Below are 19,501 nucleotides of genomic sequence, written 5' to 3'. Positions count from 1 at the left end.
AAAGACTTGTTCCAAAAATCCATAAATTATTCAATTTCTTCATTTTGGTAAATCTTGTGCATGATTTACCAGCATATCTGTTTCTTCTGCTCTTAGCCAATTACAAGTTTTCAAAATAGTTAGCCCCAGTCACTCCTGCCCTGTTGGCTCAGATTTAAAAATGGTGCTGATTGCAGGGCCATAAAGCAACATTTGTCTTATGGCCATAATGCTTTATGGGCCTCAGACAACTTGGCACTGGCTGGCCCTGCGACTGGCGCTATTTTTCAATTCCTGCCAGCCGGGCACGAGTGGCTGGGGCTTGCTCCTGGCCCTTGCTACTTAGAAACCCCAATGGGGTAAGTAGAGGCTGGAGGGGTGGAAGTGAGGGGGGGGGGTTGTTTTTGTTCCTTTTTTTTTTTTTTTATATAATCTTTATTTTGGTTCAGCAAATAAACCAACAAATCCTGAAAAAAATAACAAAATATTTTCCTTTGCACATCCCTAGTATTTTGGTTGGCTTTAATTTTAGTGCTATATCTTATGCTGTTTTTATATTTGATATGATACTATATTTTTTATGTTTTATGATACTGCACTGTGTATGATATAAGGTCTGTACTATTTTCTTTCACTTTGAGGCCCTTTGTGGTAAAGTGTGTTTTAAAATAACAGTTATGTATTGCTATTGTATTCTGCCTCTCCACTGTAATTAATCCTGGAGGCAGAAATGTGACTCAGCCCCCCTGCTCAATTCAGTCTTTGGAGCCTCTGAAGAAAATCAGTCAAGATGCCATGTAGGTATGGTAACTTGTATAAGGTAGGGGCTTCTCTGCTACGAATGTGATTGAAGTGCAAAGGACTGAAAAACTGCAGATTTCTGTATAAATCTGGAGGTGTTTTCCTCCAAGCCTCCAGGTAAAGTGATGGTGCTGCCTGCAGGCTTCTGACAATGTCTGCACTGTGCCAGTTCATTTCACACAAGCAAATGAATAAGCAAGAGACCATTCTTAAAACACAGATAACTGATCATGCAATTTATCTTGTTCTGCCAATACCTTTTATGAGTTATTAAAATATTATAATTTTAATGTGCATAGCTTTTCTATATTGACAGTGCAAAATCAACATAAACCTGCAGGATATTATAGAAAATTACATTTTGATGCTACATTTTAATTTAGTGTAGCTTTTGACACAAAAAGTTGTATTGTGCATTCTAGCAGCATAACTCAAAAGTGCATTTCCCTTCCTCTGAGCAAGTGAAAATTGGCACAGACTAAAGGTGTCAGGCAATTGTAAAATTGCACCAATTCAAACCAAAATCATAATTGCCTGACAACTTTCAGCCTCAATCCCCTATGCTGAATTTCAGCCAAATCCATTCAATAGTTTCCTAATATCAACATGTGGACGGATGTTCAGTCAGATTCACTATTGACAATAGATGCTCTTGCACTAGCAAAATGCACCTATTTGCAAATTATTCATGAACTGAGAATCTCACTTTTTGTACATCAATAAATGCATGTTTAAAAGACCCCATGGAGGTCTCTCTTATTTTGCAAAATTAGGCAATATTTCATCATTGGATTTTTGTATTAATTCTATAAGATTTGACTTATTTCCACCATTTTACAGCACCTTTTGCCACTAAGTCTTCTGATGAAAATAATTTACAAAGCAGAAATGTATTTTTCATGCATCTTTACCTGTGCATCAATAATCTTCTGTTTAGAGTCCACTGCAGCTTGCATTTCAGCATGGTCCTTCTTTAATTCCTCCTCTACTGACATCAATCTGGCATTATAAAATATAATTAATAATACACATTCTGAAGATGTAAATAGTAAAAACAAAGTACATCAAGTATCTCCCAGAATTAACAAGATGCACATCAGAGATGATGATCGCAAATGTTTGGGGAAATCCTGTTTCATAATTTGGAAAACTTCATTTGCACAGTTTCTATTTCCTTCAAGCCTTCTGTTTCAGCCCAGTTGCACTATTTGGAATGTGAGCCCAAATGAACTGGAGATATTGGTAAGCCAATTAGCTTATGCAAAGTCAAATGGGATGACCAGTAAAATTCTAATGGATCAATTACTGCCTATACTGAGCAAAGGAATATAGCGATCATTTTATCCTTTACAAACCACCTGGAACATCCTGCAGTAACAGCATTTTCTGGAGAATGAGAGTGAAAACCTAGAGTCATAGCTTTGGTTAGTAATGGAGAAAAACTCTGCTGTTGCATGGACCTAACAAATTTAGAGAGTCATTTATCAAGTTGCATTAGGCGTTTACTGTGCAGTAAATTTCTTAACGCAGGGTATTTTAAATATCGCACATTCCCCCCCCCCCCCCGCTAATGCAAAAATAATAATGAGCTGCTTTAAAGCAGCTCAATATGAGGTAAGTTCATGTAAATAAAATAACACAGCTTGCCTGAAAAATCATAAGCCATTTTATTTTCAGGAAAATTAGTAAAGTTATAGCTAACTTTCCCCAGGAGCAATGGAACATTAATGGAACTCTGGGCCCCACTAGGCCACCTGGGATTGAAACACATGGCAAAGGTGGGGTGGAGTGGTTGGAGGCCTGGAGAAGGCACTTTTCACAAAAGGACAGGCTTTGAGAAGGAAGAAAGGGAGAGGCCTGCACTACGATCTTTATGGGTTATTTTTATTTCTTCCATTGGGGCTGCCTCAGGAATTATAACCAGTGCTTCTTATTTTAGGTTTTAACTGAAAAACCCCAATAAAACACTCTTGATGCAAGAAAAAAATAGGTGTTTATTAGATAAACACCGGAAAAACACCGCTTCCCCTGGTGCTCTCTCGCCCTTCCTTTGCCTACTCTGGATCCTCTGCTTTGTTTTTGCGTCTTTTCCATGCAAACGATTCCTCAGCTGCACAAAAGTATATATTTGATTCATCTGGAAAAGGTACTCAAATAATATAATGTGTACTGCGAAAACACCAACAAACACTGATTATTGGCAGAGGTGTGAGGTCGTTTTTAATGTATTAGAAAACAGCAACAGACTTGTCTATTACATTCTGTTTTGGTAAGGCCATGAAACAAAAAAAAATGATGAAATTTCATAAAAATTGGTATTTTGTTTAGTGCGTACTAACAGGACTTAGTGCACAATAACTGGATGTTAACGCGCACTAACTATAGTTGGTACACACTAACTGAAAAAGTGTCAATTGGAGGAGAAGATTCTTAGCTAGAGGTTTGATGCTACATTCTCATAGGCTGTCTCCTTAGTTACTTCTTGTTGTCAAGGTTGCAAGGTGGTGTTTGTAGGGGGATGACCAAGTGATATCATCAAGTTCTAGTCAGGAAAAGGAAACATACAAGTTATACCATCAAGTTCTAGTCAGCAAAAGCAAAAGCATGTAATGCAAATACATATTTTGAATTTGCCAATACTTTTGTATTTTAGAAAAGGGGCCCTGGTATTTTTGGATATGCATACTGGTGGGCGTGGGGGTGATTGGTGAGAGAGTGAATGATTGGGGTGACTGTATGGAATGGCAGGTGGGAAAGACTGGTTGGAGTGTTGACTGGTGAGAGAGAGACAGCTTGGTATGTGGGGGTGACTGGTGAGAGAAGGTGTGACTGGGGTGACTGTACTGGGTGACAGATGGGAGAGGGGCTGGTTGGGGTGGTGACAGGTGAGAGAATTAGCCTGGTTGGTCTAGTGAGGGGGAAAGCGACTGGTGTGACTATATGGAGTGACAGGTCACCCTCCACACACACACACATACCAGGCTTCCTCTCTCTCACCAGTCACTACCCCAACCAGTCTCTCTCTCACCTGTCACTTCCCTTCTCACCAGTCGTCCCCCCACCCTCCAAACACATAGACATACACCACAGAAATTAAAAGTATGCACATCACAAAATGCCAGGGCCCCTTTCCTAAAATACAAAGGGATCAGTGAATTCAAAAAAGGCATTTGCATTACATACTTTTCCTTATGCTGATAGAACTTAGTTGATGCTATTATTACATCACTTGTTTGTTTAAACTTGTTACCAGGCACTGGCTATCCCCCCCACAAAGACCACCTTGCAACCTTGGCAACACAAACAAGTAAGGAGACAGCCAGTGGGAATGCAGAACCTAACTCTAGCTAAGGAACTGCTCCCCCAATTGACACATTTTAATATACAGGTAACATTTTCAGTTACTGTGTGCTAATATCCAGTTAGTGTACAGTGAGTCCGAAATTAGGGAAAACCCAAAATAAACACCCCAAACCATTTTTAAAACAAAATCAATGACCCAAAATGAAAATGACACAAAAAAGCACACCCCTAATTATTGGTATGCTTAAATAATCCATTAATTATCTAGAATATAAACACTAGATTTACAATCTATAGACACCTAAAATCAGAAACACTAATTATAACAACTGTAGTAGCACAGCAGGGTTTACACTATCTTAAGTGGTGGGTATTGTATTTTCTCTGGCTTGCATCCTTTCTGCCATTGACTGGTAATTTAATTTACAAAAAAAAAAAAAGAGTAGGGGATTGGTCTCGACAGGCTTTTAGTGGTAAATGAAAACCAAGCAGGCCTCACAGGAAGATGTTACCCTGGCGCTGCCATTCATTTGGCCCTTTCAGCTCCTTGTCGGTACTCCCGGGACATTTTGGGTGCGTATCAGTGAACTAATGTGGTATCTGTTCCTCTTGCAGCCTTTCACGAGTGGACATGGTGGGGGGGAGGAGCGTGGTTTAGCCCTGGGAGCTATGAGGTGAGTGACTTCTCCTCGCAAGGCCTTCAGTTTCTGGTTGGGAGCAGTGAGAGGAGTGAGGTCCCATTATCGAATAGAGATGTGCAATCGTTTATCACGAATTAGGCAATAATTCGTCATGGATCGGGGGCCCTGAACCCCGACACGGATTTTCCCCGAACTTTGGGGAAAATCCATTTTTCGGGTTTGTATGGGGGATGGGGCACATTTAATTTTTTTTAAATTTGAAACCACCCCAAGCATTACAATTAACTATAATACAACCCCCCCACCATCCCGATCCTTCCCCAAGACTTACCAACATCCCTGGCGGTCCAGCGGGGTCCTGCGAGCGATTTGTCCCAGCGTGCCTGCCTCGCTCAAAATTGCGCAGATAGCCTCTGACCTATGTCACAGGGGCTACCAGTGCCATTGGTCAGAGGCTATCGGCATCATTTTGAGCGAGGCAGGCACGCCGGGACAAATCGCTCGCAGGACCCCGCTGGACCGCCAGGGATGTTGGTAAGTCTGGGGGAAGGATCGGGATGGTGGGGGGGGGGGAAGGGGGTTGTATTTGATGTTTTGTAGTAAGTTTTAATGCTTGGGGTGGGTTTTTTTAGCTTCGTTTTCCCGTGTCGTTTTTTGGGCTGGTTTCAGTTTTCCCCGTTTAGTTTTTCCAAAAAACTAACCGAGGAAAACCGAACTTTACCCCGAAGCATCCGACTCAAAAAACAACCCGGTAGTAAAAAACAAAGCTCATCTCTATTATCGAAGTCCTGCTCAGATGCCTGCTTGTTGGAATTAAAGAAGGTAAAAGCCCAGGGGGCATGGGGACTGGTGGGGGAGCAGCAAGGCAGTCCGCCGGTGTTTGGGCCCACCTCCCCACTCAATCAGAAGCTGTGTGAGCATATTGCTTGAGAGGGAAGTTTTGGGTAGTCAGTCTCCATCATTTCTTACTCAGGTTTCATTAGGGTGGAAGCGGGGGGACAGGTTGTAGCAACTGATGGAGCACAGTAGTGTTGAGTTTGGTGGTTCATGAGCTGTGCCCACAAACTGCCATCCTTTCCTTTGTGGCTGAGCCAGCCACTCTGTCTCCTGACATGGCAAAACGCCATTGACACACTGCCGAACACCATGCGACACGACGCTGCCAGCCCCAATGCGTTGCGCCTCTCCTTAGGCGCGCACGTGCACAACGTCAGACTTCTTAAAAAGCCCATGGAGGGAAAAGCTCTGTGGCATCTCCTGATGCCCGACCTCACATGCTTAGCCCTATAAAAGGCCCTCTCTGCCTCTCTCTCTCTCACTGCCTCAGCAACAGGTCCAGCTACTTAGTAGTGTGTGTTGCTACCAGCCTTCGTCTCAACCTAGTCCAGTCTTCATCTCAGCCTGTTCCAGTTTTCGTCTGCCCAGCCTGCCTCAGCTCTATCCGACCCTCTTCCTCCTCCTTGGATGGATTCCTAGTTTTGATCCTTGCCTGGGCTTCTGATATACCTGATTGTCACCTGCCTTTGACCCTAGCCTGAAATTGGATACGCCTGATCGCCGCCAACCTATGTCCCTAGCCTGCTCTTGGACCCTGTGTCCAATCATCAGCGGTGTACTTCACCTAAGACCTGCCAGCCCTGGCACCCAAAGGCTCAACCTGAGGGGAATGTGAACTCATAAATGTGAAGCTCCTGGCCGGTCCCTGCTTTGCTTGGGTTCGTCTCTTACGGTGAGAACCTGCAGAGCTCCTCCCTGCAAGTAGAGCCAATCTGACCTCAGCCTTAGGATCCACAGATACAACCACCAGATTTCAGACCATGTATTTGGGACCAGGTGGAACCGCATCCCCTGGGTCAGGTGTGCTCCACCCAGTTCTTGGGCTCAGGTATTTTTCTGCCAGAGCTAGCAGGGAGGATATGCCTTAGGCAGCCACTCAGGTGCCTGATTACTAAATAAAAATAAAAACTGAGATATGTTCTTGCCAGTGGTCAAGTCCTGTTGGTCCCCTTATGGTGGTCTCCAGCAGCAGAGTCATTCTGAACTCAGGCATGTGGGGGATCGATAGCGGCAGCAGTTACATTGGTCGCTCAGGCGCCTTCCAAGATAACAAAACAGGGAGAAAGACAGTTGGAGGAGGTGGATTATCAGCTTCTAGGCATCTCCCCACCAATCGAAGTGCTGCATAAGAACATAAGAAATTGCCATGCTGTGTCAGACCAAGGGTCCATCAAGCCCAGCATCCTGTTTCCAACAGAGGCTAAAACCAGGCCACAAGAACCTGGCAATTACCCAAACACTAAGAAGATCCCATGCCACTGATGCCAGTAATAGCAGTGGCTACTCCCTAAGTAATGTATGGTGTAGCATGGGATCTACTTATTGTTTGGATTCTTGCCAGGTACTTGTTGCCTGGATTGGCCACTTTTGGAAACAGGATGCTGGGTTTGATGGACCCTTGGTCTGACCCAGTATGGCAAGTTCTTATGCTCTGTATTTAAAACTCCCCACCATCCCCGGCACAGCCAGGCATTAAAAGGCCAAAAAGTCCACGTGGCTTGAATGTGGCTTGCTGTTGGGGCAGTACCATGGCTTTTGGCTTGAGATAGGTGATGTATGGGAAAGTGGGGGGCTGAATGCCTTGAATAGGATATCCTTGTCTTTCCCTCCATGCTCCTTGCTCTGCTGTACTAGCAGCAGTACTTTGGGTTCCTCTTGGGCCGGCATGATGTAGACCGAATTTAAAGGTCTCAAGGGGCTAGCTACAGCTCACCAGGGTTTTGGTGTATGTTAGCTCAGGAGGGCTAATGGGCCCCTTTATCATCTGGCTGGGGGCAGCCACTCGTGTCCAGCACAGCTTACCTGGTGCCTACTTGTTGCAGAGCATGTTATGTAGGAATTTTGCAGGGCCTTGAGCCTCTGCCCCAGTATGGAGTGTGTGCATGATGGGAGCATCTTCCCCACACTGAGGTTTAATAACTATGGAGGAGGGAGCAGATTGTGGTGCTGTTCTGGTGCACGGCATCCTACTGTGCACTATTTTGTCCTAGGCATCTCCAAGGAAGCGTGTGACATTCAGTGACTTCCTCCTACCTTCCTCTGTATATTTCTGGGATCGGGTCTCATAGGGGTGCCATAGCACACATGCAGCACCCCTCCCCTCTGTGGGGAGCCAGGGCCATTTATTTATTTTCGGTGCTCGGCTGGTCAAAAGAAGTTGCTGGTGGTTTCGGCCCCCTCACTTTGGAGCCATACATGGGGTGCCAGGGGAGCCAGGTATTCTGAGCAGTGGTGACTAACTTGGTGGTCATTTTTCTCATAGCGATGTGTGCTAAGTGGCAGAGCCATCTTTGGGAGGCCAAGCAATGTTACAGACTAGTTTTGAAATTCCTTGGATATGCACATTCTATTTCGCTAGAAGCTAGGGAGATAGCTTCACTGGCATCATATTCATCACCTACCACAATCTCATGTGGTTTCATCACTATTTGGGCTGATCTTGTCGACAGAGGTTGGCATCCAGCAGCATCTTCCTTGCTATTTCTGTTATACTATTAGGATGGAGGATGTATTGCGTGGTGGTCTGCTGCTCATATTTCTTGTAGCCCAAGACGTGCTGAAGATGCTCTTGTCAAATAATTTTCTCCTCCATTGTCTGTGCAGATGGTGCAAGGTTTACTCTCGAACTCCTTTCACTTATCAATTCCATTTATTCCTTGAACTACTCAGGTGTTTTTTCAATTTTGTGTCTTTGAGAATGGGGTCCTTGTATACATATCTATTTCTGAAGGGTTTTCTATTCCACTGGTCCATACAAATCATGTTTTAGCACTAGCTGCTAACTTGCTCTGCCATGGTTTGCTTTGGGAAGTGGCGTACGCGTTGCCTTTTATGACAGTGCAAAAAATGTCAACGTCTATGAGCATGGCCATGTCTTCAATGTGTATTGGCTTGTACATATCTTTTAAATCAGCTATGTCCTAATTTTCTTTACGCTGTTACTTAGTGCATCCAGGAAACTGTTCTCTGTAGTAGCTGGCCTATGGCAGGGGTGCTCGTGTCACTTTGCTGTTAAAACAGCTTGTACATATCAGATTCTTCTGACTATCTTTAAATCCACTGTCATCTGTTTTCTTCTGCAAATCATTTATTGCACCTAGGCATCTGTCCCCTCCATATGTATTTGAAGTTCTACAGTGAGTGAAATAGCAGCTTTAGCAAAATCTACAATCAAGGGAAAACCGTTGGAATTACCAAGTAGTGTAGGGTAAAATACTCAAGTGCTCTTTTTTCACTAAATCCAGGGCTGGTTGCAGAGTGGTGGTGAGGGTTCACATCCCACTTGGATTTGCTCTGTCATGGCTTGCCTGGCAGTGGCGCATATATCACTCCACCTTTCCAACAGTGCACACTAATTAGTGCCTATGCACTTGACCATAACTTTGAACTTGCTGCCATCTTTATTTTTCTTCAAGTCACTTAGTACTTACTGGTAGCTATCTGCCACTATGGTTTGCTTACAGGAGTGGTGCCCATGTCGCTTTGCCTTAAGACAGCTCAGACATGTCAGACACTCTGTGCAGAGTGATAGCTTCAGCAAATTTTTATTGCTTCTAGGCATCCTTTCACCGTATGTGTTTACAGTGTTGGTGTGATTTAGGTAGCTGTTTCAACAAATCTGCAGTGAAATGAAAACTGTTAAAATTATTGAGTAGTCTAAGGCAAACATTATGTACTCTTTCTTTGACCCTAGGGAGCTTCTCTACAGGTGCATTCATAAGGTATTTTTTACCTGTCACATTTCATGCAGCATGAACAGCAAGTTCTTATTTCTTGCTGTAGGCTCCTTTTGGTTTCCAACAGTACACGGTCTATCCTTTGGCCACACCATTCTATTCCTGGTGGGCTCAGTTGCTATTTTTGAGGTACGCTGACTTGCTCTACTCCTGTTCTTTTAGCTTCCAAAGAGTGAGGATCTCTTTTTGTTTTCCCTGTCTGAGTTAGGGCCTACCAATCTAACTTGGTATTTGGTTAGGAGGAGATACCTTTCAGTGCATCCCTGCCTGTGAGGATCTGGTCACATTTTGGAGGAAATGGTTTCGTTAGAATCTGGTTCATTTTTGGATTTTGACTTGTGGTGAGCCCGTGGTCCAGCACTGGTGAGGGACATGCCCTGGCTCTGGAGACCAGGGAGCAGAAGATCTGTGAGCCCCTCTCCTTCTAAATGAAGTGGTTACAGTGACTGTCTCACTCCAGAGGAATTGTTGGGACTTTGAAAGTGTTTTACCTTTGCTGTTAGTGAGGATGTTTAGCACCATCCTTCCTCACACTGGAGCTGGGTGTTGATAACTTGGTTCCTTTTCCCACATCTGACCTTTCCTCAAGAGAGGTCACATCAGGAGGAGTTTTTGAGTACCTGGGATAAGCAAGAAGGAGGGCAATCTGTGGAGACCCATCCCTGGGATTTCCACTCATTGGACACAGGACACAGTCTGGGGAGAAGAATCTCAGATACAATTTTTCCAGGACTAGGGGGATCCCCTTACTACTAGGATTTCCCTGCCCAACTGGGACAGTTTATTCACTCATCACAGGATCCTGAGACTAAGACACATACTCAGAAAGAGACCGTAAGGAAGTTCATGAAAGAAACCTGTATAAATCCAGCTGTAATTTGGCAAAGTTATCTGCTGATTGGACATTTATTTATTTTGAAGAAATCAAAGTAAACCTTTATTTGAACACCCAACACTGTGTCTTGTCTGTTCCCTGCTGCACAGAATCACCTAAAGAAGTTAGTGACACACAAGTGAAAGGGATTTCATTAAACCTCCTGGGCCTAGAAGGACATCCTTCCCCCCCCCCCCCATAGAAAAGAATTCACTCTTTGGGACGAGAACATTTGGGGAGTGGCAGAAGAGTTAGCCCCAGAAAAAATTCTTTTATGGGCCTTTGGTAGGGATGTCCAGAAGGAAAAAATGTGTTTTTGTTTTTCGTTTTGCCAGGTCCCAAATTTGTTTTATTAGTTTCATAGGGGGAAAAACCAATTCGTTTATTAGTTTCATTCGTTTTTCATTTGCCATTAAAGTCAATGGGGGAAGTATTTGCAGCCTATTTTTGGCTGCAGAATTGGGGTTTTCTTATCAATTCTGATGTAACTTCTGGGGAGCAATCATCAGAACGAGAAAAGAGCTCCAAGGTACTTAGACTGTGGCAAAGTGGCACCAAAGTGGCATGAATAGCCTAAGGCACTGTAAAGGGGCAAAGGAGTACCAGGAGTGGCAAGAGTGCAAAGCAGCAGCGAGAGTGTCAAAAACACACCCCAGTTTCAAAAGACAGCACCAATAACAATCGCATGAACCCTCGAAGTCAGCACGACAGGCAAAGTGGCAAGACAAGTGGTATCAACATCCTACAGCACAATGAAAGGGGAACATAGCAAGCAGAAAATGTGTCAGAAAAAACCACAAGGTGTCGATAAAGGGACAAAGCAGCAGAAAGACTAGCACCAACACACTGAGGAACCATGATAGTGGCAAGAACACCACAAGGAGTAGAGTGAGTCGTCTGGTGTATGGCAGCAAGGCAGAGTGGTAGAAAGTTGATAGGAGCAAGACAGGCTGGCAGAGCGGAGGTAGTCTTGTTGCTGTGGTGTTGATAGGGGAAAGACAAGGAGGCAAGACAAGACGAAGCTCAGCCCGCGGATGGTGTTAGGCTGGTAGTAGTGGCCCCTGGCGCACCAGGTCCAGATCTTCTCGGAGTCGGTTGTTTGTGAATGCAGCTGAAAGTGGGTGGTAAACTCCATCTAAGGCTAAATACCAGCACGAGACCAATAGTCAACAAGTAGTTCAATAAAAAAAAGTACAGTAAAAAAAAGCCTGGCTGGCACAGCAGCAAAAACAAACAAATAACTTTTTCAATGGAAAATTCTATCAAAGTAGCAAGCAATAGCCATTGAATACAGATTTGAGACACTCAGACTAGCTCTGAGTAAAGCCACCGCCCCAAACAACAGCCAAGAAGAAAGTGTGTGGCACGCCGCGTGCTTAAGGTACAAATAGTACAGCAGGAACAGCATCACAGAGCACTGAGAGCAACGATTGGCTACATTAGAAAAATGCTTAGCTCCGATATGTTGCCATTCTGGTCTCCTTGCCAACCTGTCTGACCCATTCTATGACAGGGCTGTGAGGTCACTTATGACTCACAGGAAAGGGCTGGTTGTTGCTATGGATACTCCCACATGACCTTCTCCTATTTCAAACGGCCACTAAGAAATCACTGCGAACCAAAAGAATGAAACTAATTTGATATGTTTCATTCGTGGGGGATCGCAATGTGTTTCGCGAACCCATGAATCAAATGAACAGGGACATATGCGTTGCGGATTGCACATTCATTGAAAATGAATGCACATCCCTACCCTTTGGGATACAGCTCACCCATGGATGCAGCTAAGTAGGTGGGGAGCCCTTGGCAAGTGAGATTTCACTGCTGTGGGCTGTGGTGGGGTTGATCATGTCCAAGGGCACACAACTATTGTGCTTAAAGATGGTTGGGCAGGGAATACCAAGTAATTGATTTTCCTTTCCCTATGTTGCAAGGGTGGATGAAAGCTGAGACAAGTTGCCTGTCATGTCTGTCTTTGATGGCCAAGACTGGCCTGCTCACCACTCAAAAATCATATTGCATATTCATAAGTGACTCTTGCTCTTTTATGAACCAAGAGATCTTTTCACTGTAGAGAATTTTTGCCTGGTATTAAGGTTTGAATTGCAGGGGTGAGGCTTTGATGGCCTGCCATCCTGGACAGCAGAATGTGCTAAGGGCGTTGGCTTCTCTGGCCAACCAACTCTGTGGCAATTTTCTGCTTGAGTGTTTGTGAATTGGAATTCAGCAGGTGAGGGTGTGGTCACCCTATGGATATTTCATTAGTTAGATACAAATTGACCTATGCTGCAGTCATATATATCCAATTGAAGATCTTTCTCCAACAGCAGTGTGATATAGAGTTCACTGGTCCAGTTAAGAATTGGGGGTAAGGGGAAGGGGGAGGGGCAGGTAATAAATGGGGCTTGGAGATGGTGACTTGCACCTGTCATAGTTGAAGGAGAGAGCTCCCATGATTTTATTTATCTTTACATTTCTTGCCTTTCCCTTCTGCTTTAAACTGACATTTTGAAATCAAGATGTCAAAAGAGGCTGTAAAAGTGTAATCCCTATAAACATCAGTTTCAAATGTTTGGTCTATTGCTTTTTAAGCAAGGATAATAATTCTCTTTCATGTGATATAAACTAGCAGTGCTGAGGCATGCAAATTAACCCTGTCACCTAGGTTCAATCAATGTCTTTGTACCACTCCAAAGGAAAGTTGTCGCTTATGTATGCTGCAATCTTACGGTGTTTGCAAAATCTAATACAGTAACTTCTGACTATATGGATAAATGCTTAGTAAAGTAAATGCCTCTCTCCAAGAAGTAAGCCCTTTAGCATAGGGACCATATTAATGTATTAGTACATACTCTATTGCATGCACAGATGCCATACTATTCAAAATAGATCATGTTACTCACTGAAATATCTATAGGTTGATACTTTAAACCTTCCCACAATCTGTGGCATATTGGCAGAGAGCTGCGAAGTTCTCCATTGAAATCTGTGGTAGAGCAGACGCTGCCTGCATCCATCTAGGGTAGGACCACAGACTGACAGAAGGATTAAAGGATGGGCAATGCAGCAGCATCCTCTCTCTGTACCTGCTAATAATTCCTTTCATCTGAAGCTCCTTGTCCTCCTGCTGCCTTCGGAGCCGCTCCTCGCCTTCCTCCAGCCGGGCTTGGTACTCCAGGAGCAGTTTCTGGGTCTGTTCCTCTTGACCTTTGCACCGGGCCTCGTACTCTTCCAGTTTCTTGTTGGAGATGCGCAGCTTGTCCTGAAGCACCCCAATTTCCTGCTGGTACTGCAATAGGCAGGAGGAGAGAGCACTTTTTTATCAAGTTTCCAATCCATAATATTTCCATAATCCAGGAGGCTAGGAGTATTCTGTCTCTGAAAAGTAAGGTTATCGGCATTGTTAAGTCACCCAAACAATGAAATCCACCTGGCCCCTCCTATTTTATTTCGGTATGCATAGTAGAGTTTCAGCAAGCACGATTATAATATATTGCAACACTGTGATTCTTGCATTTCCAGCTTAAGCAGGTTAGAACTTTATTCAGCTACAAACCCTCTGGCGAGGGGTCTGCATATGCTCAGACGGTGGAGCCGCTAGATACTTCAGCCTAACAACTTGACTCTGCAGCATTTTTATTTTTCCCTTATTCATGAGTCTTTTCTCTTTTGTCCCGATATATATTTGCACACTTTTATTTGTGCTGTGTTCCCTTTATAAGAGCCTTCTTTATGAGTCTGCTTGTTGGCTATTTTATAGATGGAAAGCATAAATAAGCACAATGCCATTCCTGCACAGCAGCATCTCCCCTCATTCCCCCTCCCTCTCACCCACTTTCGTAGATCCAGATTGTAAAAGTGCCACATAAATGCATAAGTACATCTTACACATTCATAGTAATGAAAAGGGCTAAGTGAGAGAAGCATTTGAAATTTCTTTCACACCAGCACCTCTTGAGGCTTTATATGTAAAATAGATGATGATAGGGGAATCTTAATTTTTATTTTCACTGCTAAATTAATTATGTAAAAAATATTTATGCTATTACTAGTAAACTTCCCTATTAGGGATATGCATCTATTTTTACAATTTATTTTTCTAATAGCTTTGTTTGGTTTTCGCATGCTCTAAAACGACAACATTCAACTTTGTTGTTGTTTTGTGTCATTTCAGATAGGGAAAATCACAAAACTAAATACATTTTGTTACGTTTTCCATGTCATTGTTTAAAATGACAGCAATCCCTACTCCTACTCCCTTGTACTGCAAGCTTGTTACAGTTGAGGGGACTGCAATGTACCCAAAATCAAATCCCTGCATGTGTCTGGTTCTTGTCCTAATCCTACCTCCAGGACTGCTCTTTTCACTGCTGGCAAGGAGGGCAATTTTCTATTTGGGAAATTTACCCAAGTAACTGCTTCGCCACCAGGGCAAATTCTTTTAAAACTGCCCTCTTTATTGGGACCACATGAAAAGATGCTGTAGTAGGCGTTTTTGAGACCACATAGCATGCCTTCTTCAGATTCAATGCCAGACTGCCGGAAGGAAGCAAATGTTCTGAGGTTAGGTTTTGGATTCTTAGATTTAATTACGTGCCTTTCCAAATCCAAGTTCGAGGTGTGTTACATTCAGGTTCTGGAGATAGTTCTCTGGCCAAGAGGTCTTATAAGTGAACCCCCTTCTTGGGTAGAGGTCCCTGATGCAGGGGCTATAGCAAAGTCCCAGGGCTGTCTTTACTTTCCTGGACCTCTATCAACCTCAAACCCCAATCTTCAGCCCTGGGGACCAGGGTTCTCCGGCAGGGAGGAGGTCTGAGTCTCCTCCTGGGTGCTAGGTGCTTTGAGGGGGTAACCAGGCTGCACAGTCACTCTCACCCTTTGCTCAGTACTCACAGGGGGGTGATTGATCCAAAAGAGAATGCTTGAACAAAAGCTCAGAGTCCAAAAGTGGTGTTCAACTCATAAAAAGGTTTACTTTAACTTAAAAAGTAATTTCCATGCTAGGATTCCAAAAATCATAAATAAGATGAAAAACTGAAAATAAAAAATACATGTTTCTTTATCCATAGTGTGTCTTTTGGTCACCCTCCTTCTTTCAACTGTGTCCTGGTCCAAAATGCCCTCCCCAATAAGGGTAGGAAAGTTCTCCTTCACTCCTAATATGCACCAGGGGGATGGAACAAAATCCCATAGTTTCAAAATTAGATGGATTCTCCAAAACACTTCTCAAAACTCTCAAAAAAATCCAGTGTCTCCTATTTCATTGGTTACTGAGTGAAAGTGTAAACACAGGGATCCAGCTCTTCCTTCCAGGAGTACTCCCCTCTCAGTACAGAACAGCAAAAAACCACTCTCCAAACCTCTCAAACTTATTCATCCCAAAAACCTTCTCAAATGACTAGGCCTTAAGGACCCACTCAAAACTCTCCACAACACTCATTTGCTTGTGAGATCCAAGACTGATCTGAGCTGAGCATGCTCAGTATATAAAAGGGACAAAAACCTACCCCAAAAAGATGATGCCCAAATACTGGGGAGGGCTCAGAATATGCAGAAAGCCCACTTTTAAAATGCCAAAGTGAACCCTGGGAAAAATACTTGTGCGGATTCTAATCCCTGCTGTATTAGTTTGTACCTGAGGCAGTGGAAGCTGAATGAACTCGCCCAAGGGAGAAGTAAGATTTAAACCCTGGCTCGCAGGCTGCTGTTCTAATCTCTACCACTCCAATTCCTACCATAAGGGTCATCCGGAAATGTCAACTGGAGATTCAGTAATACATTATTGGATTCCCCAAATATGAAAAAAAAACCTTAAGAAGAGAGCTCAGTACAGACAACCTGATGGCAGCAAACTACAAGTTAAAAAAAAACCAACAAAAAATGCTAGCTGGCGTGATATTTGGCTAAGTAAAACCAAAAGCTGATAGCATGTGCGGTGCTAGCAGCCACACCCCATATTTGGAAAGTACTTAATGTAATAATAAGATGAAATATTCTTGCCTTGATACATGCTCAGTCCCTGAAGAGGAGTCGGAGTCTTAGATAAACTGACTCGTCCTCCTGATTTCCTGGGTTGTTGTAAAATTTGTGATGAAAAAGGGAGGTAAACAAAAGATGCAACTGTCTCTAAAGGCTCAATTCTCCATTTGTAATAGTTAATTTTAGTACTGGTAGGCATGATAGAGGAAAGCAGGGCAGCCTGGGGCGGCAACATAAAAAATATGGTCAAGATTGGAAAACATGACAATATCAAAGAGGAAAGCTAAGCATAGAGAGAACTGGCACTGCTATAATTGCCAACCTTCATATCAAAGAGGGCCCCTGATGATGAACATAAGCATTGTGATACTGGGTCAGATCAAAGGTCCCTATCCTGTTTCCCACAAGGGCCAATCCAGGTCACAAGTAACTGGCAGGTTCCCAAATAATAGATCCCACATTGCTAATGTCCAGGGATAAGCAATGTCTTTACTCAAGTCTATCTGGTTAATAACAGTTTATGAATTTTTCCTACAGGAATTTGTCCAAACTATTTTTATACCCAACTACATTAACTGCCTTATGACCTGCTATTTAGTTATCCACGCTGATCAAATGTATTTGGATGTTGCATAATACAAGAATACTAAATATACTCAGACAATGAATTCCAGAGCATAACTGTGCATTAAGGAGTGAATATTCAAAGGAGTTATGTGTGTAAAAGTAGCATATATCATGGTAATTTTCAAAAGCACAATTATGCACATAAAATTTAGCCATATGGAGTGAATTTTCAAAGGAGAAAGGAGCATAAAACTAAGAATTTTCAAAAGTTAATTTGTGTAAATCCTTTTTAAAAATGATCTAAGTGAAAAAATATTTTCCCCAATGATTCACATTTACCTGTTCCACTGCACTCATGATTTTATAGCCCTCTATATATATTTACCCTCAGCTGTCTCTTCTCCAAGCTGAAGAGCCATAAAGGTGAGTTTTTAAATTGGAGCACGGGTGTCCATGTGCGCACGGTTCCTGGCACACGCACATGGATGTGCCGATTTTATAACATGTGCGCGCCGACACACGCATATTATAATATTCACCATCCGCACGCACATGCGCACCTGATTTTATATTGGCGCGCGCACAAGGGGAGGATTTTGAAAGAAGCGCGCAGCGATGCGATAGGGCCTTTCCCCGGTTCCCTCCCAGTTCGCTCCAATAATGGGAGGGAACTTCTTAAATCCTCCCTACCTACACCCTGCCTTCCTTTTCCCCTATCCTCCCCGACCTCTAAAACCCCTCTATTTTTTTTTCAGAACTTACCTGCTCTCCCAAGCAGTAGTAAGTGCCGGCGCGCACTTCAGCAGGACTGTGCCTAATGGCCCCCGGCCTGCCCCTCTTTACTTTGCTGGCTCTTACGCACACACCAGGAGATACGTGCATGGCCTGGCCACATAACATATCTCCCGGCATTGGCACACGCCTGCCTTTTAAAATTAGGCCATTGACCTCATAAGCCTTTCCTCAAACAGGAAGCACTCCTTTCCCTTCATCATTTTGATCACCTTTCTCTGAACCTTTTCCAGTCCCACTATATGCTTTTTGAGATGTGGCGACCAAAACTGCACATAGTACTCTAGATGCGGGCGCACCATGGAACGACACAGAGGTTTTATTCTCTGTTGTACTTCCAATCCATTCCTAACAATTCCTAACATTCTGTTTGCCTTTTTTTTTTTAACCACTGCTGCTGAGGATTTCAATGCATCGTCCACAACGGCACCCTATATCTTTTTCCTGGGTGGTGACTTCTAGATGGAGCCTAAGATTGTGTAACTATAGCTGGGATTACTTTCCCCTATATGCATTGCTTTGCATTTGTCCACATTAAATTTCATCTTCCATCTCGGTCGCATAAAGTTCTCCTGTAATTTCTTGCAATCGGTAACAACCCAGAATAATTTTGTATCATCTGCAAATTTGATCACCTCCCTCACTATTCCCTTTTCCATATCATTTATAAATATATTGAAAAAGCAGTGGTACCAGTGTAGATGCCTGGGGCAGTCCACTATTTACTTTCCTCCACTGAAAAAACTGACCATTTTCTCCTAATCTCTCTTTCTTTTAGCCAGTTCACAATCCACAATAGGACATTGCCTCCCATTTTATGACTTTTAAATTTTCTTGTCTCTCTCAAGAAGTACTTTGTTAAGTAACTTCTGAAAATCCAAATACTCAGTATCCACTGGCTCCTCATCATCCACATGTCTATTAACCCCTTTAAAAAAAATATAGCAGATTGGTGAGGCAAGACTTCCGTTGGATAAATCCATGTTGACTGTTTCCCATTACACCATGTCTATATTTTCTAAGATGGCGCAGGCCATCCATTGCTCCTACCATGTGACAGGGGCCAACCAATATCACATGGTAAGGGCAAAGGGCCACAGGCGCCATTTTGTTTACTGGCAGCCGACAGCCCGAGAGTGGGAGATCACGCCTGGGACTCCCGCTGGACCACCAGAGACTTTAGGCAAATTTTGGGGGGGGGTTGTAATTAACTAAATTTGAAGGGTTGGGGTGGGTTGGATTTTTTTCGGCGAAAATTGCCAAGAAAAAAAAAAACAACTCGTAGCCCGACCCATCATATAAAAATGATTCACATCCCTATTTTTTAGTTCTTTCAGAACCTTGGGGTATACACCATCTGGTCTAGGTGATTTGTTACTCTTTAGTTTGTCAATTTGCCCGATTTGTTTCAGTTCCTCAGAATCATCACCATTAAATATTGTTTCCAACACAGGTATCTCCCCAACATCCTTTTCTGTAAACACTATTTAGTCATTCCGCTATGACCTTCCCTAGGTGCCCCTTTTATCTCTCAATTATATTATAATGGTTCAACTGACTCCCTCATAGGCTACTTTGCTTCAGATATATTTGAAAAAGTTTTTATTATGAGTTTTCGCATCTATGGCAAATTTCTTTTCAAATTCTCTTTTTGCCTGCCTTATCAATGTTTTGCACTTGCCAATGCTTATGCTTTTTTACATTTTCTTCATTTGGATCCTTTTTCCATTTTTTTAAAGTTCTTTTGGCTATAATAGCCTCTGACATCCCCT

General features: G+C 43.2%; 1 protein-coding gene across 14 annotated transcripts in view; it reads right to left on the bottom strand.

Annotated features, from left to right (window-relative positions):
• DAB2IP (DAB2 interacting protein) overlaps window positions 1–19,501 on the bottom strand; it is a 1,007,890-nt gene that overhangs the window by 10,808 nt on the left and 977,581 nt on the right. For all 14 annotated transcript variants that reach the window (XM_029614455.1, XM_029614462.1, XM_029614458.1 and 11 more), the window contains 2 exons: window positions 13,478–13,680; window positions 1,692–1,779 (listed from right to left, as the gene is read on the bottom strand). In XM_029614455.1, coding sequence (XP_029470315.1) covers window positions 1,692–1,779; window positions 13,478–13,680 — 291 coding nt within the window. The remainder of the gene's footprint in view (window positions 1–1,691; window positions 1,780–13,477; window positions 13,681–19,501) is intronic.

This window comes from Rhinatrema bivittatum, chromosome 8 (genome assembly GCF_901001135.1).
Source record: "Rhinatrema bivittatum chromosome 8, aRhiBiv1.1, whole genome shotgun sequence".
Classification (NCBI taxonomy): domain Eukaryota; kingdom Metazoa; phylum Chordata; class Amphibia; order Gymnophiona; family Rhinatrematidae; genus Rhinatrema; species Rhinatrema bivittatum.
Note: the sequence above shows the minus strand (reverse complement) of the source record. Positions and strands in the feature narration are given on the sequence as shown.